The sequence below is a fragment of the Oreochromis niloticus genome, linkage group LG12 (genome assembly GCF_001858045.2).
Source record: "Oreochromis niloticus isolate F11D_XX linkage group LG12, O_niloticus_UMD_NMBU, whole genome shotgun sequence".
In the NCBI taxonomy this organism is placed as follows: Eukaryota; Metazoa; Chordata; class Actinopteri; order Cichliformes; family Cichlidae; genus Oreochromis; species Oreochromis niloticus.
The window spans coordinates 26,312,452-26,335,027 of record NC_031977.2 but is presented as its reverse complement, the minus strand read 5'-3'; the positions used below and the strand labels follow the sequence as shown (position 1 = coordinate 26,335,027).

The 22,576-nt window shown below is 41.1% G+C and overlaps 1 protein-coding gene across 1 annotated transcript; it reads right to left on the bottom strand.

Moving 5' to 3' along the window:
• Positions 1-164: 164 nt before the first annotated feature.
• On the bottom strand, positions 165-21,047 carry adamts12 (ADAM metallopeptidase with thrombospondin type 1 motif, 12). Its single transcript, XM_003451080.5, has 24 exons — positions 20,129-21,047; positions 19,628-19,986; positions 14,747-14,924; positions 14,384-14,592; positions 14,219-14,302; positions 13,292-13,416; positions 13,051-13,200; positions 12,103-12,246; positions 9,339-9,483; positions 9,157-9,249; positions 8,859-9,004; positions 8,523-8,692; positions 7,431-7,564; positions 7,136-7,256; positions 5,956-6,200; positions 5,604-5,745; positions 5,359-5,485; positions 4,500-4,710; positions 3,214-4,368; positions 2,952-3,104; positions 2,590-2,766; positions 1,961-2,107; positions 1,679-1,832; positions 165-1,488 (listed from the first exon to the last, which is right to left on the bottom strand). Exons 1-24 carry the CDS (start codon positions 20,241-20,243, stop codon positions 1,373-1,375), a joined length of 4,800 nt encoding a protein of 1,599 aa, XP_003451128.1. The 5' UTR covers positions 20,244-21,047; the 3' UTR covers positions 165-1,372.
• Between the last annotated feature and the right edge of the window lie 1,529 nt (positions 21,048-22,576).

The window sequence follows — 22,576 nt, the reverse complement described above, 5'->3', positions numbered from 1 at the left end:
TGTTATTTATACTTGTGATATTCAAGCAACAGTGTAGGTGTAAATTTAAAAAATGGATGTTTGTGGCTTCCAACCTCAACAGCAAAACAAATCTTGAATGAATCTGGTAACATCAAAAGTAAAAAATTAAAAAAAGTCTCAGTTAGAAAGAAGCTTCAGCACAATTGTCTTTTATCGTCACATTTATTGATGGAGCCATGAGAAGGACAAATCAGTCAGGGTGACATACCCAGGGCGTGACAATGATAATGCCTGTACAATATTAAACACATTGGCCAACTTTAGAGTGACCTGAGGGATGACCTGCAACACCTCTTTCTCATTGGTAAATCTCACACCAGAGGAGGAGCACCACAGGTTTAACTGCAGGATTGTGCAGATTCTGCAGCTGATTTAATTATCCTTTTAAATCGTAACAACAATGACTAAAAGCAGGAACATATACTAATGATAATGTAAACATCCAGTGCCAGCTCAGAACATAAACACATGTTCAAGCATTTTTTTTAAAGAAAAAAAGAAATTCATTCATAAAAAGTATAAATCAACTTAAACCGTTTTCACACATGAACTGAACTGCAGCCCTAGGAATTACCCAAGGGAGTTGTGTGATTGCAAATTCGAATTAAAAGACATTAAAGTGTCTTTGCTCCACCAGCTCCACAGCACAAAGTCCATACGATTACCAATTAAGCCTGTGTATGAGTACTGCAGGTCATTGTCTCGTCTCCATAATGCTCATGGAGGGAAGGACAACTTCAGACAATGACTGCACCCAAGTTCATGTGTGAAAATGGCCTGAGAAATAAAGAGAACATCTTTATTTACATTCTGTATTTACCATTCATCTCAGAAAGACATATAAGAATGGTAACATGTCCTGTTAATCATCAGCACATCACCTAAAAAAGCACCTTTAGTGCAGAAAGATAGTTTCTGAAGGACTAAGAAAGAAGAAATGTCCATAGTTTGTCTTAATTTATAACCTAATTTATGACACTATGTGGTGAGATTTTATAACTTTTGAATTGTGCTTCTCAAATATCTTTTAATTTTACTGAGAAAATATTTAAAATTGTATAGCTCAAGCATTTCTTCTAACACTGAACATCTCCAATATTTGTAACAGTCCAAATGTGTACCATCAGTGCTTTGGTTTGTTTCCTTTCTGATATAAAAAATAAAATAAAATAAAACACAAAACCCCAAATAGGTGGGGGAAAAAAAATCCTTGCTTGTTTGTGTTGATTTAGAGGAGCTCGTTGATGTGGTCATTAACACTTTGGTCTCCTAGATTGTGGATGACATGGCTTTATACCAGTATTTCAAAAGGATACAGTAAGTATTGTAGTTAGCCAGGACCATATACATCCTATGTCCCACAGGTGATACAACACTGTTTCTGGACCGACCTGAGAGAGCAGCGACCCAATCGCTTCAGCTTGTCACAGAAGCGAGAGGACATGGTGTCTTTCTTGCAAACTGGACCTGCATAACAAGGAACACAACCTTAGAGCAAACACTTTGAAGCCATGCAAATATCAAATCTAGGTGATTTTGACCAAAACACCTCTCTCCCTCACTCAAAAAACAAAACGTAATGGAAATTGCATTCATGTGTTACCAGGTAATCTGCTTTGCTAATCTTCATCCAAATAATTTACTTTGGCATACAAACCTTTGTTTGTCTTGCATTCCTGCATATTGCACTTCCTGAGTGTTTCTGGTTTAGAAATCTTCTCACAGAGGCTGTTTGGTATTACAGCCAAATCCGTTTTGCTTACACAGTTGACAGCACGCCGTTGCTGGCCTCCACCACAACTCACAGAGCACTGCAAATTCACACCAAAAAATATATAAAATTATAGTTTAGTTTACTTCTGTTTTAAACCTAATTAATATAAATTTATGTTGCACAGAAACATTTAAAGATTCATTAAATGTGCAAAGTATAGCTGACCTTTTCCCAGTCCTCAGTCTTCCACCAAGTACACGGTTTCAAACTGCACGGCTCAGTACTGTTTGGCCTGAGTGTGTTGCTACAGCGATGAGGCTCGGGGCAATACACCAGGCGCTCTCTGACACCTTCATCACAGCTGGCAGAACACTGAGAGAGACAAAAAGGACTCAAAAGGGTGAATTTTCTTTTTCTAAGATTCTAATAAAGTCTCTTCTAACTGTATCTGTATCAGTAACACAAGAGACACCATGTGGCAAAAAATATCCTCAGTGTCATACAGTTCAGGCCACATCTTCCAGTAGAACAGAAATAACTGTTGCTTGTGACGAAAATAGTAGAAATGGTACAGTAGTTACCAAAATCTGAAAATACATAAATAAATAAATAAAAATGGGCAGCTTTAGAAACAGTGATGATAATTTTCAAGATTAAAGAATCAGGCTCACAAGGCTCCAAAGCATTGTTGAGTTTAAGGGGGAAAAAAAATCTAAAAAGCCAAGGCAGGTAAAGTCCAAACTATAGTCACAACTGGAGATGAAAAAGACAAAAAAATGCTTTCTTCTTTTTTTTTTTATACACATGATTGCAAACGTCTCATATATAGAGATGTGAGTGGATGCTTTTCCTACCGGTCCCCACGGTGATGCACTCCAGCTCATACAGGGCTTGTGGGGGCAAATCAAGGTGCTAAGGGGTCTGCTGGACACTGCTTGACAATGGAAGGGTCTGAGAGGACGTTTAGTCTGGGAATCAACACACTGGACATCACGGTACCTCCTTCCCACCACCGCGCAATCATCCGAACACTATAAACAATAAATGACTCATAAACAAATGGCAAGAAAAAAAAAAAATCGGGTCAGAATGACCCAACTTCATTTGGAAAAGTAAGAGACAATGAGTGTAAGTACAATTAAGTATTAAGCATATTTAATAAGTAAGAAGTGCAATTATCAGATTCAGTGACTGGAGGAAATCTAACGTTACACACCTTGCTCCAGCTGCCACTTTGCCAGGTGGCACAGGGCTGCAGGTGACAGGTACGAGCAGGCTCAGGTCTCTTCACGTTGGCACAGTCCTCGTCGTTCTGGGAGCTGCACCTGACTGTCCTCCACACTGCTCCGATCCCGCATGTTGTTGAACACTGAGGAAGGAGGAGAACTTTCTGATTAAAAACATTTCAGACATTACCATTAATGTCAAGCCTGTAGTTAGAGAGCAGGATAGCATCCTGATAAAGTATCTGTACACACCTCACTCCAGTTTCCTACAACCCAGAATACATCCACGTCGACAGGCTCTATGGTCATCAAGTTGCTTTGGTCACTTCCTGAGCTGCTCTTATGATGTCCCGATTGCTGCTTTTGGCTCTTAGACCGACTACCTTTGTCCCTGGATGTAGGCTTTTTAGCACGAGTGGCAGTGGCGGGTTTTTTGGGTGTCACAGCAAGCTTCTTCATTTTATTCGTCTGTAATGTGGGCTGTGGTAATGCTGTCATGGTGGATTGCTTGCTTGCTGTTGTAGAAGGTGCTTTCCTTGCGTGATAACCAGTTTTTGATGTGACTGAGCGGTACTTGCTCATGGGAGTGGTCAGCGTGACCCGGTGTGTCCAGGGGGGATTAACATGTGAGGTGGTGTGGGGGTCAGATAAAAAGTAAGTGGTTTTTGCCCACGTTTCAGTACTGGTGTGTGGGGTGGAGTATGCAGATGTGGTCGGCGCCCTGGTTATGTGCACAGTGAGTGGACTTAATTGGAGAGTGGGTGTGATGAGTGAGTGTGATACTGTTGTGGTTGATTTAACAGGATTTTTCAGTGGTGAAGCTGTGGTAAAAACATCTAGATCAATAATCCTGTCCTCCTCTGTCATCGGATCAACAACATAATCATATCCTGGGGTGAAGAGCAGCACATTTGGAGTGCTACCCTCCTCTTCTTCCTCTACCTCGTCTACCTTTTTTTCATCTGCTTTCCCATCCTTTTCAGCAGATTTGGATTTAACTGGGAAAACTTTCCTTCTCTCACCCTCATTTTTCCTCATCATACTGTTAAAGTCATGATCATCTGCATTTATTATTTCAGGAGTTGAAAGGGAGATAATGGTAAAGATGGTAGTTGTAGTTTGCTTGTTGGTTCTAGTGATAGCAGTTGTAGGTGCAGCAGTGGCCGGGGTGGTCATGGGATTCCATGAAGGAGAACCAGGATGCTTAGTGGAGTGAGGTTTAGCGATGTTTATGCGGCGGTATTTAGATGCAGGCCCAAATCGTCTACGAAGACTTGAGTTTGGGCAGCTCTGCAAGCCACACAGTGATCTGGCCCTAGGTTTAGTCGAGGGATCACAGGTCTTTGTGGGTGCCAGTGCACAGGTGACTAGGCGGGAGCGAACACCTCCTCCACATGTGATGGGGCACTGCAAAGAAGAAACGAACACAAAGAAGACATTACCTTACAAATAAAGAAAGGTTTTACAGTATGCTATGAAAGTCTGTGATCTTTAAGATTCAAGTCAAAAGCAAATAAAATTCATAGAAAAAGGCTTACTTCTTCCCAGTTGCCAACTAGCCACTCCTGTCCACAGGGTACGTCTCTGTTGCACGGCACCACAGGCTTTGGTTTTAGGAGATGCTTGCATTCCACAGGGTGGAGCACTCTTTCTTCTCCCAACACTGTGCGGACACAGAGAACCGTTCGTTTCCTCAGCCCGTCTGAGCCACAGGTGGCTGTACACTGCTGCCAACCCCCAACCCACCACCTGAGGGCAAGGAGTTAGACAGGAAAAGAAGGTGAATAAAGAGACCACTGGCAACAAATAAATAAATGGGGAATGCAAGGCAAGCGGACAATGTTGTTATCTTTCTCACACAGCGAACAGAGCTGTAGCTTTCAAAATGTTTTATAGTATTCTCAATACCTGCATTTCAGTGCCAAAACCAAAGGAGTGCATTTTTTTAATTTAGTTCTTTGTTATTTAACCAAATAAGCGAAACTTTTAAAATGGCAAACTTGGCTAAATAAAATGTTGTCCATAACTGGTGATTTATAGGAACTCGTTTTTCTTTTTTTTTGATGAACTCTTTGATGCGATTAAAGCAAACAAAACTATAAATTTAAACTTCTTTCGATCCAAACACATTTTAGCCATTAAAACAAATTATTGAGATTTCATACCAAAAAAGTGAATTTTTATCTGTGATAAAAATCCTTTATTTTCACTGTTATTAATTATTTTAATCAAGCACAGTACAACAGGGCAGGTTAATTGTAAACCAAAGCTGTAAGGATGAGGTTTTAAATGAAAGTTAATAAAAATTAATGGAAATATTTAAGTTTCAAGCAATTCTTTTGGACATAATAGTACAGACTGTGACAAAACAGGCTAAAAAATATAAAATATTCAGACCTTGCAGGACAATCCATATTCTTGCACTTCCTGTGTCTATCTTCTGGACGGCTGTCTGGGTCACACAGAGACTCATCCACTACGCCCACATCCACTTCAAAACAGCGCACAGGCTGGTGCTGCTCACCTAAGAAAGGACAAAAATCCAGAAAGAATATCATGATCCGATCAAAAATCCTTAAATTCTCCTACTAGGTATGAGAGAATAAAGAAAGAAAATTGTTTGACTGAAATGTGACTCAGACCTAAGCCGCAGGTGGTGCTGCAGTCTGTCCATGCTCCGTGTCTCCATCTGTAAATAGGCTCAAGGATCTCATTTTCTGTCTCTTTGGTCTTCTTAATGGTGTACTCGTACTTTATACCTGGATTCTTCTCCTGAAACAGCAACTGAACAACCACATGAACTATGAGTACCTTTCCAAGTAGACTCTATTCACCATCTCATCAATATGATATTGTACTCCTTGTCTTATGCTTTTAAGTGCCCAGAGATATTTAATTGTATGGGGTACAATAAAGTGCAGGGAACTTTATTTACTTCTCTAATAGCTTCTATACATATCAAAAATGTTTCACCTCTGTAATATGACGACCTACCTGAAGCATGACTGGCTGCTTGGTGGGTCCAGGAGCGGTGAGATTCTCCATGTTCCCACTGCGCTCGTAGAAGAACGTCGTCCCGCCGGCCTCATACTCCCCATTCCACTGGATGATATAGTTGCCGTTGAGAAAGTACTCGTCTGACCCCACGCTTCTCAGAGCCAGGAAGTTTCCTGCCTCCACCACTTCCTTTATCAGGATGTCCCGTGCCCCCTCAGGTATTACACCCACATCCACGTACCCTGGGAGATTCAGGAGGGGAGTCAGAGTCACAGCAGAGTAATGGATGGCCCACCATGGCTGCTGCCACACTCACATCCAGACTACCAGACAGTTTCTCTCTGATCTTTAATAGAGGGTGGGATACGTCTGTGGGGGTGGTTGGCATGTGTGTGTGTGTGTGTGCACGCGTGTGTGCATACGTCTGTGACTGTACGTGTGTGCATTCAGCGTGGGGGGCACTGCCCTGTCTCTGTTTTTTATTGTGTAGATGGGGGGGCGGGATGGGGGAGGACGAAAGCAGCAGTGAGTGGGTCTCTGGAGTTTAATGATGTTTGTGGGAAGGTGTGTGTTTGTGAAAGGAGGGGGAGGTTTGCCCTTGGTCTAAGTCTTTTGAAGTCTCACACATCTGGGCTGGTTATCTGGAAAGGATGCATTGCAGGGCAAACACACACAGAAAGAGAGCGAGAGGAGAGAAAGGAGGGAATTTTTATTGTTTTAAAGCCTCTTTTCTATGAATCTGTCTTGGCGGCATGTTGATTTGGCAGGTGAGTTATACTTTTCTGAGCGCAGTAAAAGCAGCACAAGATGTGAATCTTTAGGCAAATGCAAACACGGGCCTGTAGCTACACATGCATGCACGCACACACCATAATATAACAGCAGCCAAGTACAGCAGGACAAACAGCTGCACTATGTGGACAAGATGGCTGCCATGACAACAAAGAAACAACACAATGGTGTAATGGTAATGAACTGTCCTCGAATGACTTTGTGCCTGTAGACATGTTTGAATTCTCTGTGTTTTCACACTCTTCTAGTGGGTACATCAAAGTTTTCCTCATTAATAGGTTGTCTGTTTTGCGTTACAACACAATTTTGTAATGGCATGATGTCTCATGTTGAGATAATTTAATTTGTTTCCAGCTGTTGAAAATACTCCTTATGTTGCACTCACCAAAGCCTTCTTCTTCATCAAATGACTTATAAACTGTCTCACAGCTTGTGCCGTCGCCCAAACAGACTCCACAACGATCCTCCACTGCGTTTGAGTCGATGCCATAGTCGCAGCCGACCTCCTAGAAACAAAAGACACACAACGCATTAAAATAAAACAAAAACATAACAATTCAATGCAAGTTTTTTCTTCCATAAAACATCCCTTTTTAACATTTTAGTAACTCTGCAGTGTATCAGCCTGCTTCACTACAGCCCTCCCCAGTCTCTATTTGTCTCTTACCCAGCCACACTACCTTGCACACGCCGTTTATGCAGATGTTTCTGGACTTGTTGTTCATGAAGCACGGTGTTCCGTCTGTCACGGCGTCAAACATCCTCTCAGAAAAATACTGGCTGACTGGTCGACAGTGAAGCTCACAGGGATTTACTGAGGATAACGGTGAGATGAAACAAATTGCTAATGTTGTCAAATTGCTAAAATGTCTATTTGAGCCAGTCATGAATCATGCGTCTCACTTAAGACGTGAGCGTATTTTGTTATATATTTTAAAGAGCTAAAAAGGGAAAAGAATTCTGTTCTGTTTTTTTCAAGATATAGTGATTGACAATAATAAAAGTGATTTGAACGCAAAAAAAGAAAAGAAAGACAAAAATACATCAGACAGGAAGTGAGTTACAGTTTTGTGCCCTTGCTGAGCTATAATGTAGCTGGCAGCTGCATCAGTGTGGACTTTTAAATACAAATGCTGCCCCCTTTTGTTTGACACATACAATTGCATCTACTAATCTTCCACTTTATATCCGTGGTTCTCAAATGTTTTTGTGTGGTCCCACACACTACACAAAATAATCATTACCAATAGAAAGGAAGTTTAATTTTAGTAAAATATACAGTGCTGTGCAAATTTACTCCTTTATATTTTGCAAGGAGAATGGTAAATATTTCCAAATATTTCATTTCTTCAAATGTGTAAACATACATGGAAATGCAGTACATGATGCAAAAACAGAGATTCTACAATTCTAACAAGGTTGAAAGTCAATAGTTGGTGTGACCATCTTTATTCTTCATTACAGTGTGAACTCTCTTAGATTTCTTGTAAATTTTTTTGAGTAGTCTTCACAGATTGTTCTCTAGGCTTGTTGAAGAACATTCAAAGCTCTTCTTTGGATATTGGCTGCCTTTTCTTCGGTTCCCTATCCTCATGATCCCAACTGCTTCAATAATGCTGAGGTCCAGGTTCTGGGGAGACCAGCCTATGACTGACACTGTTCTATTGTGTGATCTTCTATCCAGGTGTGCTTTTAATGCATTGGCAGTGTTTGGGATCACTGGCATGTTGAAAAATGAAGCTTCTTGCATATTTAAGGCTGTGAGTACTTACATGGGTTTGCCACAGGGATCCACTGGTAGAGCTCATTGTGGTAAGGCACAGTGTCAAACTCACTGCACAGCATCTCTCGAAAAGTTGGTATATTATTTGGACAGGGCTTTGTGTTACAGGTCCGGTAACGCTTTCTTTCACCGGTACAGTACTTGCCCCCAAATTCTGGCCTGTGGAAAAGAGCAGCACAAAAAAAAAAAAATCAGCATGATGTCAGTATTTTGGGGACAGATGACATTAAACCTGTGAACTGCAAAAAACAAACAAAAAAAAAAACAATTCTATAGCCATACAGTGTGAAAACTATTTCAAATGGGTGTTAGACTCATCTCTTACTTGGGGTTGTTACATTCCCTCTCTGCTGACTGAACTCCAATACCACAGGTCCTGGAGCAGTAAGACCAGGTACTCCACTGTCCCCAGCCTCCATTCACTGTCTCTGGGAGTTTACCCACAATCACACACTCTCCGGAGATACACCACTGGATTAGAATACAGAATAGTGATATAAGTTAAATACCACTTCAGCTGGTATAAGACAATGCAGATGTCTCTGTGACAGTACCACCTTCTTGATGCTGCTGGTACCCGTCTGTTTACACAAGAAAACAAAACCTAGACTATCACAATTCACCTTTTCTGGTCCACAGCGAGTACCATCTATAGGTGAGTCCAGTTTAGAGCGGCAGGAACCATTTACTGAACACCAAAGAATCTGGCAAACATTCTGAAAGAAACACATAACCCAAAAACAATAAGAAAGTGAAGAAAGTGTTTTCTACAAGATTTACTTTTCTGTGCTTGTACAATACTCACATCAACCTCAGTGCAGAAGGTAGCATTTGGTCCATACTGGAGCTGGCACTGGTGATGTGTGGTGTAGCGTACACCGAGGCGTGCCAGCGGCGTGGTTAAGTCCCTCTTTGAAGGACGGTCATCCAGACAGAAACCCCAACCACGACTAAGGCAGATAAACAAAGATATGATATTTGTGTATCACAGGGTATGGTGGTTGGGAGTCAAAGGAGAAAATCTGAATGCTCAAACAATGAGCAATGAGACCTAGACGTTAACACTTAAATAGACTAGAACCTGGGAAAACTACTTAAAAAGGCAAAAATTATAATAGCAAAAATATGCCAGTTCACAGATATGAGCTCTGACCTCGACTTTGTGGTAACTGGCTAAATCACAAGAACAGTTGCTCTAAGGCGATTTATATTGTAAAGTAAAGACTACAATAATACAAAGAAAACCTAAAAAAGATCAGACGAACCCCCATGAGCAAATACTTGGGAACTGTGGGAAGGAAAAATTCCCTTTTAACGGGAAGAAACCTCTGCCAGAACCTGGCTTGGGGAGGAGCAGCCATCTGGCATGACTGGCTTGGGGTGAGGACGGTGAGATTGGACACAAGACGCATTGTGCAAGAGAGGCAGAGATTAATAACTAATAATAACTAATGATTAACAGAGTGAAAAAAGGTGAGACAAGAAGAAACACTGCCCCCAGCAGCCTAGGCCTGTTGCAGTACACTTAAAAGAGGGTTTGGGGACAAAAAACAACATTTTAAGCTTAATTTTAAAAAAAGAGAAGGGATCTATCTCCTGAATCCAAACTGGGAGCTGGTTCCATAGAAAGGGGGCCTGAAAGCTAAAGGGTCTGCCTCCCACATCATCTAGGAACCAAAGGTAAGGGTTAGGGTCTCAGTGCTAATTTCTCTATTAGGGTGATATCATACTATGAGGTCTATAAGATAAGATGGGACTTGATTATTCAGGACATTGTTTGTAGGGATGGGTACCGGTATCCGGTACCGGTTCTGAGATAAACGGTAGTAACCAGACAGAAAAACAGCGCACATTTCGGTGCTTTATTTTTCTTGAGATGTCATACACTTTGGATTCTAGCCAATCATTTTACCTTACCAAGGATAGTAGGCGGGCCCAGGTACGTACGTTCTTTTAGAGCAGAGCTACAGATTAAAAATGCCCAAGGCGAAGCGGTCAAAAGTCTGGCTGTACTTCACAGCAAAAGATGCAAACTCAGCAGCCTGCAACAAGTGCTTTAAGCTGATACTGTGCAAAGGAGGTAACACCTCGAATCTGATGAAACACCTGGCGGCGCATAGCGTTTTTTTAAAAGCCGAGAAATGCACCGTATTTGATAGCTTGCTGCGAGACCTCACACCGAGCACATCTACTGCGGGTGTGGTGCCTGTTATCGGACCCAGAGTTAGCAACATCCCCCAAGAACCCGAAGAGTAGAGTCCTGGCCCCTAGCCCTGTCAGCGTAGCAGAAATGATGACGGATGATGATGGCAGCAGCAGCCGTTCTCCTCTGCGTGAGTAGCTTAATGTTGTTCGTGTGTAATTTACGTTGAGTAGGCTAACCATGTTATTAAATTAATGCACGTAAGGTGAACTAGCAAACACCGTCGTAGTTACATGCGGCTGTCTTCTTGTTTGATAGAGTGATACCATATATGGCTATAGCTGCAGAAAAGGCTAACATTGTTATCTTTTTACAAAAAAAACAGCTAAATATGAGAGGTTTTAAAAAAGGTTTGTGTTTTTCATTGTTTAAGCACCGGTTCCAACCAAAGGAGGTATGTTGTATCAACAGAAAAGGCTAACTTGGTTATCATTTTGTAGAAAAAAAGAGACTGCTAAAAATAGTTTGTGTTCTCCATTCTTTAAGCACTGGTTCGAGCACTGTTTAAGCACTGGCACCATTTCAAAAGTACCGGTTTGGCGCCGGTATCGGATAAAACCTAAACGATACCCATCCCTACTTGTTTGTGAGAAGGAGTATTTTAAATTTGAAGAAGGATTTTTAAAATGTCGTGAACGATTTTTAATCGATTGATCATATATGTTTGCATTTCTGTAGATGTGAAATTTCTTAACAGTTGATCTTCATGTAAGGATGTTTGGCCCAGATAAACTGGAAATGTAATGATTTTTACTGCACTAACTCCCTAACACCAAGTCTCTGTAATGACTGACCCCATGAGAATTCAAAGCTAACCATGTATCCGGTTTCGTGTAGACTATATTGAAGCAGCACCATCATCTAAGTTTTTTCCAGGACTATATATGTGTTTAAGTTGTGTTGTATAAATAAAACAATTCACAACAATGCTATGGCCTGATCATCCTACACTGTCCAGAGTTCATGTGTGAAACCAGCTTCGCAGATACTTGTGCAGGGGTTGCCACCCTCTGAATGTTGCTTTAGGCTCTTCTTACTTTTCTGTCATTTACATAATTTCCTGCTTCAGTTCTTTGCTTCACTTTAAACTTGCCATTGCAGCCATGGTTTACTACATGTTTGTCTTAATCGCCTGTGTTTTTTCCCCCCACCACACCCAGTGTGTGTTTTGGATCAATTTCACAACCTCAATACAAATCCGCACTAGCATATCTGTTAAATCTCCATGCAGCTGTCAAAAAAAAAAGAGAGAGAGAAAACAGTACATGGAAATTCCCACAGATTCCACACATCTCATGCATTTTTGACAAAGACAAATAGGTGTAAAACTAACCCACTTTAGACAAAAGTACAGATTCAGGCTTACTCAAGGAAACGTGTGATGTATTCTTTGGAGCAGGAAGACCAAGTGAGAGGCGAGCTGTCATACATCAGCTGTCTGGACATGATAAACGGATGTCTCCCCTCCAGCTCGCAGTCGTTCCCTTGGCCATCATGATGAATTCCAAAGCTGTGTTCAGACACAATCCGCATTAATATTCATGATAACAAGATTACACAGAAGTATTTTACAAGGATAGCGGCCTTTATGGCTCACACTGCCATAATGGAGCAATCACAATGAGTGAGTGTGCTGAGTCCCCTGTAACACATTTGTTTCCACATTTGAAATAGGTCAACAGATATTTGACTTACTTTTGTTTGTGTACATATAACTCTTACTCTAGAGTTTCATGACAGCACAAAGTGGAAAAGCACTTTAAATTACTGCACAAAAAAGATAATGTGAAGACAAACAGGCATAACTTCTACATTATATGGTGTGGTTTGACATCAGTCAAGCTATTGACATTAACGGTGCTTAACCAAAGTTAATCGTGGCAAAAGACCAAATATTAACCACGAATGGAACGTGGAACAGCTCTCATTTTATAGTTAAAGCCTCCTCCAATGGAACAAATGATTCTTTGGACTCAACTAAACTTGAGACATAATCATTTTCTGCATCTCTTTAAAGTTAAAAAGAAACCCAACACCTCTGTCCTTTCACTTTTAGTGCTATTACATGATCCGCACCCACAATACAACAGGACTCTCAGGTATCCTTTCCTTTTCTTTCAGGTTATTAGAAACTTAGTCATTATTTGCACACCAGCAGTCCACTAATAGGCTGGTGAGCTAATGGTAGGAGATTTTATGACACTACATTGAAGATAGTAACCAAACACAGGACCTACAGACGCTTTCTTTGTTACAATATTCTAGCATTTCACAGTCATTACAAATCCAGACACTCACACACACACATATTGACCTGTGGCCCATTTCATGAGCTACTGTAAAGGCAACAGGTAGTCCCGAATCCTCATTGATGTTGCAGCTGCGGTGGGGTTGACACATCCCAGACAGATGAGACAGACCCAGAGTCTCGCACGGCTGGTTCATTCCAGCACAGATGTCTTTCCTATACGGGGAGACGCATGCAAGTCATCTGTAAAAACATTTCATCTAAGCTTTTGAGGGTGCCGATGTATGCTGGGTTATCTGCCACCTGCCTGGTAATCAGCACAGCCACATCATGGTGAGCCGGGTGTGTGTCACTCTGGGGGTTTAGGTTTTTCTGCCAAGCACAGAAACTAGCCAAGGTGGTGTCTGCATGGTGAACAATTTTCAACCCTTTCTGCAACAAGCACAAATAAATAATTTCACATACTTGTTCTTTTTTTTAAAAAAAAACTGTGGCTAAAGAACAGTTAACAAATAACTTAACAAAATTTTTCTTTTGCATTTTTCTTCAATACTTGCAGATCTCAGTGTGTACTATAAGGTCTAAAGAAGTAACCTAGAGCTTCAGATGTTGTCAGGGGGACGAGCGAGACGTCAGAACTGATTAATTTTTATTCACATTTTTCAAATAATGTCCAAATTAAATGGACTTGTTCTTATATTGCACTCTTCTTCTTGAATGCTTAAATTGCTTTATACAACATTACTCCACCCTAAGTGCTTTCTGTTTAACAGTCACACAATGATGCACACATCAGAGATCAACATGGGGTTCAGTATCTTACCCAAAGACCTTTTGGCATGCAGACTCAAGCAGCCGGGGATCAAACCACCAACCTTTCGATTAGTAGATGACCTGTTCTAACATCTAAGCTTCATCCACTCTAAACTTACAGCACCTAGTATTCCACTAACAAGGCCCGATCCTGCTTAGCTTTGGACGAAATCAGGTGTGTTGGAGTGTGGTAAGGCCAAGACATACACATTATATACAACACATCAGAGTTTCTTATTACACATTAGAAAACTATGCAAATTTGTAGAAGTTTGTCCAGCTTATCTCAGACTAACCTGGAAAGTGAGCTCAGTTTTCACAATTCCATTTCTGCTTTTCTTGTTCCACATTTAATGTAAAAATTGCCAAAGCAAATATAAAGCACATTGAGGTTTCTTAAAGACTTTCAGATGAAGAGTACCTCCTCTCCATGTAGCAAAATGAGGCGCACCAAGATGACGTGGATGGCATTCCCAATACTAGCATCATGAAAGATTCCGGCCACCTGTCAAGAGCGAGAGAATTCATTGTAAAAGGCTTTAAAAGACCTTTACATCAATTAAAAAAGTTCATTCAAACCCTTCACCATATTCATGATAGTGAAGATGTAGGACTCCACATTATCACTCCCATGGTATTGGATAAGTTTGGAGTCAGCCACCACCATGGTCTCCACCCAACGCTCTCTACTGACTGAGCGCTGTGAACGCGATTGACCCTGGTCCCCCCCTCTCCGATGCTCCCTCTCCCATTCCTCCCTCTCCATCTCCACCTGGATGGAGTCAGTTGGAGCATCTAAAGCGTGAATAATTGAAGACATTATTTGCAGTACACTTGTGGCTTATCTTTCTTGACACAAGCACAGCCAGAGGGGAAAAAAAATCCTTGAACACCAGCAGAAGAGTACTCACAAACACGCCACACACTAATTCAGAATTCACATACACACCTCGAACTCCACAGGGATTGGGCGTCTTTTTGGACTCAAGACTTCGTTTTTTTCTTTGACTTTGTGTAGAAACTCTCGGATAGATAATGTGGGGCTCTGGACTCCCGGCAGGATCATCAGAAGATTTCTGGACAGGCTCTATAAAATAGTGTCCCTCTGCCAAGGCGAAGAAGCCTCTCTGTGGAAAATAACACATTGATGGAATAAATGTATACAGTAAAAATGTTTAAGTGTGGGTAAAGTAAGCTTAGGTTTTAGTGCAAATCTACACTCTCAATCATCATCACTGTATTGTACTCAGTCACAGATTTTATCCCCAAATCATGCCAAAGACTTAATGTGGATTAAAGTCTAACGTCAGGCATTCTCAGACTGTGAGTGAAACAAAAAGCCTATCAAGCATACTATTGTGTCGCACCACTTAAAAGCCTGACAACAAATCATATAGTGCTTCTACAATTTCCACACCACAAAGCTGAGGCGTAGGCGTCCCCTTTTAAACCTGCTAAAAAACGTCGCTCCAGAGTAATTTCCATCTGAGTGGAAGCTATCATTAGTGAACAGATCTGAATATCAGCCTTTCCCCTTCCCTCAGGCACATTCTCTATGCTGCTGCAGTAATACAACAACTTCTTGCTAAGTATGCCAATACGTGTTCTTACTGGTGCAGCTTCTTCACTTGCCACTCAGTGAGGTCTACTGGTGAACACACACATAAATGCACACCCTAACAAACAAATATGAAGAAATCAAAAAATACAGGACATGCATGCAATCAGGCATAAAATGCAAATCTGTTCAATTTTCTGCTTTTAAACACATTCATGAGGAATGTTGCAAGTTGTTTAAGTTAAAGTGACTGTGTGAATGTTTGTATGGGCTTTTATTTTTTTTAATCAAGATAAGTCCAAACATGCCCAGCATGATCCAGGATGAACCTGTCCCTCCTTCATTAAACCAACTGGCAAAACACAGACTGACAGACATACGACCAGTCTTTCAACAGTCGAATGGAAAGAAGAGAGTCTGCGTCAGTGCGGCTGAGTAAAGAGAGGCTCTTTTTCTTTACTGCACAATGAACAAAAAAATAAAGTTTTAAAAACATGAACATGATTCTTGGATCTTTTCAGATAGTTTCAGCAGCCAAGGGCAGATGTGAAAAATTAGGCCATGCAGTATTTATGGTTTGGCTGGTTGTGGTTCTGGGGATCTACCCCACTGTTTACTGTAGTAGTAGTTTCAGCTTTCTGGGTCATCCTGACAAGTTTCACATCTGTTTCTTAGAAGAAGAAAAAAAGTCACTGGCTGAATATCCCATCGCTTGATTCAGGGAGTTCAATCTTTGAAAAGATTACTTTACCCCATATGCTGTAATGAATTTATGAAACAAGCTGCATGGGACTGTTCTTTCAGTCATTCCAAAAGCAATTGTGTTGCAAGTACTAAACAAACTTTACCTGTATATGTCTGAAGTTTGGTTATTTTTTTCAAACTCAAATTAAAGACAATTTTGATAAAGGTCAAAGAGGACTTATTCAGAGCGTGGCCTTCAGCCAGAGCTCCCAGAGCTGCGGTGGTCTCATCTGCAAGGCATGCACGATGATATATCTACAGTCAGCTGGGAAGACTTCCCGAAGGCCCTGTGCAGAGAACACTCAGCTGATTTCACTGTTTCTCTATATCTCATGCAAACACTATGTGACTGGAATAATATATCATCATATCTTTGCTTTTGGAGTTGTATCATGTTCCTGCAAGAAAAACATAGACTGTATGAATATAAATCAAGCATGTTATGGGCAGTTGTGTTGGTAATGTTTGCTATCATAGTCTCCTGTATGTATTCCTGTGGGAAAACACAAGTCAGTCCCAGCAAACACAGGCAGGTGGTGGAGTACAGATCAACCAGCAAGGAATGCTACAGGGAGGCCCTTCCAAACACTGAGACCATTTCTCTGCATGATGTGCATACCAAATGCTGTTCTACTGTGGAACACGGTCTGCATTTGCTTGTACAGTATGGTCATGGTGTTACTTGTGACCAGGTACTGTGATGCCTCTGCTCAACAAACAAAGGAAACTTGCAAGGATACTAACAAGGAATTTGCTTCCCATTTTAACAAAGTGAAGAATGTTGAAGAATGAAATCCTGAATTTCTGTGACAACAACATTAAACTGGATATCAGTCTTCACTTTGACCAGCTCTTTCCCCTTTAGCCCCCCTTGACCAATAATCCCCTTTCTCCGAGGAAGCATGTTGTTTGGGTGTGAGGTGGCAAAGCCAGGGGAGGTTACCATAACACAGGTCTGTGCTCTAAATACATCAGCCATATGGAACTGCTTTTCTTCTGTTTCCTGCTTCTGTGGATTTCTGAGTGCCGGCCAACTAGGTCTGAAATAAAGTCTCTGTTATATAGCCTGTGGACTCTGCAGTGATTAGAGCGACACGAGGAGAGGTGGGGTCAAGCCATGCTTGTTACTGCAATATGATTAATCACAACAATTTACTGGCAAACAAACTTGCATTTATTCTTAGCTTTTTATCAGTAGTTGTATGTTTCCCTACACTTACTTCTCTTCTCTCTTTAATTCATAAGATGATTCTATGTGCGAGCTCATTTCTTCCTGAGAGGTCAAAGAGATTATTGCCATTTTTTCATGTGCATGGTGGAACAAACATTCATTTAAGTGAGGAAAATACCAGTATAATAGGTCTGAACCTGTAAGTTCTTGTTTCGCGTTGGGCCTCAGGGATTAGAAAAGTCTCCACTGAGAAAGCTTTAGGTTCCCCTAAATTAATGGTTTTACCATAGAAACATAAAAGGAACAGTAAAAGCATTTCCCCCTCTTTTGCTATCCACCTCATGGTTCCATGTTTGCCGTAAATAGAAAAGGTGAAGGGTTACCTGCATGCTGTAAAGACAGTGTAATGCAAAAATGTGTTTGTTTGGGCAACTGCGCCCTTGTTTTTGCAACCAGAAGCAGGATGTTAAAATTGCAGGTGGAGGTATTAATGTAATAGCAGCTTCACTGTTGCCTTACGACAACGAAGAATCATGGCACTGCTCTATTGTCTGCTGCCTAATGGGTGAAGTTTGTCCCGTTTGATCAAATATTTTAATTGTAACTCATTTCTTATGACTATAAAAAGTGAAAACTGCCTTTGGTTCCAACTTTTAAAATTCTGACAATATAAATAACTTAATATTGTTTTTTTCTATTGTTGGTCGACCAAAGGAAGATGGAAGACAGTTAAAGATTTTATATTGTTTTCTTCAGTCAGCTCTGAATTTAAAGACAACAACAATGGTAACTGTTACAGGGAAGATTTATAGAGAAATTATCTTCACTAAAACAAAGCACGAAGGAGCTGAGCAATTTAACTGAGCCAACTTTGTGTTATTACTTAGTACTTTTAAATGCTGATATCAATTAAAATCAGGAATCGCTGAGCTCCATCCCTTTTGCTTCCTATTCATGCAAAAGCATGCAACTTGTGTTTTGTGCAACATTAACAAGAAATTCTTTTGAATTCCTATTTGTAAGTAGTCCACTTCAACTTGTCTCGTGAGGGTGAATAATCTCTGCAGCAGCTGGTAGGGCTTCACTACCACATCTGTCTGGCTGAGTCTAGCTGTTTAGTGGTCTCTGTTTGGTTTTAGCAGCTATAAACCTTCTTTCACAAAAACAGAAAGTCCTTGTAATAAATCAGAGCACTTTCCCTCGTAGGTTGGAGTGAAGGGACTAACTGGGGAATTCTGCGTTGCAAGAAAATCCTCAGAACGCCATTAGGCTGCAGATATGTGGATTTTAGAGTGACGCAACACATTTTTCCTTCTAGGATTATATGAGTGGCTGTGAAATGGGTCAGATATAAATTATGTTGCTAGGCTGGCTGTCATTCTGGTCTCGTCCTGAGTCACATGTTACAAATGAACTGTGTAAACATGCAGGGCAGCCCACACACACATAGCACAGAGGCAGGAGGCAAGACCCTGCAGGAGTGGAATTCCTGCTGTGACACAATCAAACATGAACACTGAAACATTCTTTGTGACTAAAAGTGACACATCCTATCATTTCAAAGGCAGGAAGTTCATCCTCTTCTACATACTTACTTTTTAGCCATTTCAAAATGTTGTAATATTGTGTAAGCAAAAACCCCAGAGTGCATTTTGAAATAAGATACAACTTAAAATTCTCAGAAATCAGTGAACCACAAATTGTTCACGTCGTATTTAAAAAAAATACTTCTTCATATATTGGATCACTCTTTATTTCTGCTGTCCAGCTGTCCTCTCTGCTTTGTAGTTAAACTGCCTATTTGAACAGAAACACTATAGCCCAAGTTAAAAAAAAAAAAAAAAAAAAGCAGTCAACTTCTCTCTCCATCTGTCAAACTTTACTGCTCCACTCACGCACAAGAATGTGCCAGGATCTATTACTGAAACTTTCTCACATCCTGTTGGCGTTTGCAAAGTGTCTCTAAAGGAACAGATAATCCATGAATGCAAATTTCTGAATGAGTGAATGAGGGTGAAAGAAGACGAAAACATCTGAACCACAAAGAAGACAGAAAGGGTCTCATGTCAGTCTGAGAAGCAGCAGTCGTCAGAAGGTCTGCAGCACAGTCCTTCAGCAAACAGTGTCGGAAAATCTCTGAAGAGCAAACTAACAGACAGGGCACTGTCAGATGGAGGAGTTGCCTAAAGCGCATAACAGTATACCCATAGTGATAGCTGCTATCTGGTGTAATTTAAAAAAAAAAAAATCATGATAAAAGCATGTTAATTTAAGCACAAGCATCCACCAGCTCAATCTGATGAATGAGAGTGAGAATAAAATTACCTTTACAGCTACAAAACACTGTGACACCTTACCAGCCCACTGCAGGTGCTGATGGCAGCAGTTCCTCGCACATCAGACGCTTCCACGGTGCCAAGAAGGTGGCAAGAATTTCCATCAGAAAGACGATGCTCAGTCCTGTTGGCACTGCCATTCCTGCTCTCCAGGATGTAGTCATTTGAAACCAGGTGATTGTTTGCAGTCAAATTGAACATTAAAGTTTTTCCCTTGAAGATGACCTTGTAGTAAACCTGTTTCTCTTGAGAATGGGACTGCAAGTCTCGCCTGATTCTCCCACCCTTAAAGTGGTGAGACAAAGAGTGGGAGATGAATCCTCCATCTGCGCTGGTTTTCACTGGGTGGACAATGGACAGTTCTGACTCTGACAACTGACCTACAAAACAGAGTTTAAACACAGGTTATACAGACCTTTTACCTTTAGTGCATACTGACTGTGATATGCACTTAACGATACAAATTCTTTTAGTCATGCACTTAGTCGGGTCATGCACAGAATTGCACCACAGCACACTGACCTTGTTCTGCAAAGGAGAGGAGACTGCCAGAGACCGAGAGCCCTTCGTGGCCAGCTGCCAAACTCAAAACAAAGTGCAGCAGAAAAAGAACCGTGCAGTCCTGCGAACATCGCATATTTCATGTAACCAAACTCAAAGCACTGGAAAAGAGTCCACGTCTTTGGAGTTCCCGTGGCGTTAGAGGGGACCACTGCGACCCTTCGCTGCACTGTGTCATGACACGAGCAAGCTCTGAGGGGAAACATGCGCCGAGGAAAGCTGGGAGCCAGATCATGGTTTAAAGAGGGAGAAAGCAATGTCTCTGTGGAGGAAGGAGGGGAGGAGTGTTCTTTGGACCAGTGTCTATTTTCCTTGCAGGAGTGAGGGGGAGCAGAGGGAGCAGAACAAGAAGCTACCGCAGAAGAGCAAGCTTCAGAGAGTAGCCCGGTTCGTCCTGTGTCGAGACTTGTCTCCTGCGCCGCAGATGGCGCATCATTAATGCGACTCGACGCGCAGATAAAATTAATGGACCATTGCTTGCATCAGTTTAAATCCAGCAGCTCTAGCAATCAAAACTATTGTTTGCATTTGTCTACGCTACATAGTCAGCCTTTATCAGTGGCATAATCACTAGTGCATGGGCGTTAAAAGTTTGCAGAGTTTTCTAAAGCTTTGCAAAGATGTGCAAACGTGCACGCACGAAGTCCATCATCCCGTTTTATGGGAGCAATATCGGCTCCATGATAAGACTAAATACCTGTCATTCAAAAATCAAAGCCCTGCTAACAAAGGAGGAATACCGTGCTGTGCTTTGAAGATTGTAAAAATGAATTAGCTCAGTATAGTTACGTATTAGTTTCTATTTATACGCACATATGTTGGCCTTGGCCCTTTCAGCCAACTGTCCACCTCACTAGGTTGAATGACGTGATAAAGTTATGTGAAACGTTGGCTTCTTAATTATTAAAAATAAGTGTCCGTGAGTGGGCGTGGTGAAAGATGAACGATTAACCAATCGGAGCCATGAGCGGGATCGCTCCACTGTCGAGCTGTGTGGAAAATATATTTAAATGAGCCGGCTTGTTTTACTGAGTAAATGAATGCTAGATTAATTAATGCTCTGGTCTTTATTTTGCCCACTCTCAAACATCCAGAGACTAACCTATATAAAAAAGAAGTGGGCAATCCGGGATTGCCTAAAATTTGCATTTTTTTTCCTCGTAGCCAGTAGGGGGCGACTCGTCTCATTCACTCGTTCAAAAGCTTGCTATAAAAGGAAGGCACATTCAGACGCTCTTTTAGACGTGAAATGCCTTTGCAGTGTTACATCTGCACTAGGGTCTGGATGTACGGATACTTTTGACCTTCATCATGATTCCATCAAGTTGCAATTGCAACAGTGTTCTTTGAACTGCTTGGCTTTCAGCTGTTTTTATTCATTGGCGTCCTGTGTGCAGAATGTACTGAATTCAAGGAAATTATCCTCAGATACATTTTTTATACCTTTAGCTTTTCTGACGCTTGAAAGATATGAGGTTTTTTTCAGAACTTTGGATATATCCTCTTAAAGAGAGCCTTAAAGCCACAGTTCTTACTGCATACTTGTGTGGTGTCTACTATTTATCCCTGGAGCAGACTTATGTGTGACTAAAAGATTACTGAGACATGACACATTGCCACCCGGGTTGCCTTTGTACATAGGAGACACAGACGGAGACAAAGTGAACTCATCTGATTTCATCAGTGTTATCTTTTTAATTTATCTATCTAAAACACAGGAGAAGACTTGTGGACCTACCACAGACTTATCTTCTAGCTGGGTTATAGGGGAGTGACTTTTAAACATTAATGCATAGATTTTTTCCATTTCCATCAAGTATATATTAGAACTGAGAGGAGATAATCTTGGAAAACTTAGGTCTTGACAAAAGACTTTTCAAACAATAGATAGCACACAGTTCCATACAGAATATATGGAACCTTCCTTGTCTTCTACCAAAAACCAACAACAACAACAGCAGCACTAATGGGCGCCACTGGGGAGGTCCAATAACAGGACCCAGTAAAACCAACTTGAAACAGGAGGTGAGCTGTCTGTGTTGAGACTTCTAATAAAAATGAGCTCGTTCATACTAACAGGCACTGCCTTACTGAAACTAACACACCCAATAAAGGGCAAACAATGTATTGTTGACAGGAGTTCCACTACACATCTGGAGTCTCAAGCCTGAGCAGTTTGTTTGATTTATTAACAATAAACAGTGTCATCAATCAAAGATTTCAAATGTTTAAAAGGTCCATAAATTTAGCAGTGAATCTAAAGACTGTATGGCACAATATCTGTGCGTGCCTCTCCAGCTGTCTTTTGAAAATTCATCTTTACGAAGCTTCCACGCTGTAGTGCAGAAAGCTCTCGTAATGAACTGAACGCCATCCAGAGATGGATGAAGTGAACCTCTTATCATTCCC

What these genes read in the sequence shown, in the direction of transcription:
- adamts12 (XM_003451080.5), bottom strand. Translation starts at nt 20,243, where the DNA reads ATGCGATGTTCGCAGGACTGCACGGTTCTTTTTCTGCTGCACTTTGTT. An exon ending in TCTTCACTATCATGAATATG is followed by an intron (nt 14,303 to 14,383) that starts GTGAAGGGTTTG and finishes CGCTCTTGACAG; the next exon opens with GTGGCCGGAATCTTTCATGA. An exon ending in TAGTTGGCAACTGGGAAGAA is followed by an intron (nt 4,369 to 4,499) that starts GTAAGCCTTTTT and finishes TCTTCTTTGCAG; the next exon opens with TGCCCCATCACATGTGGAGG.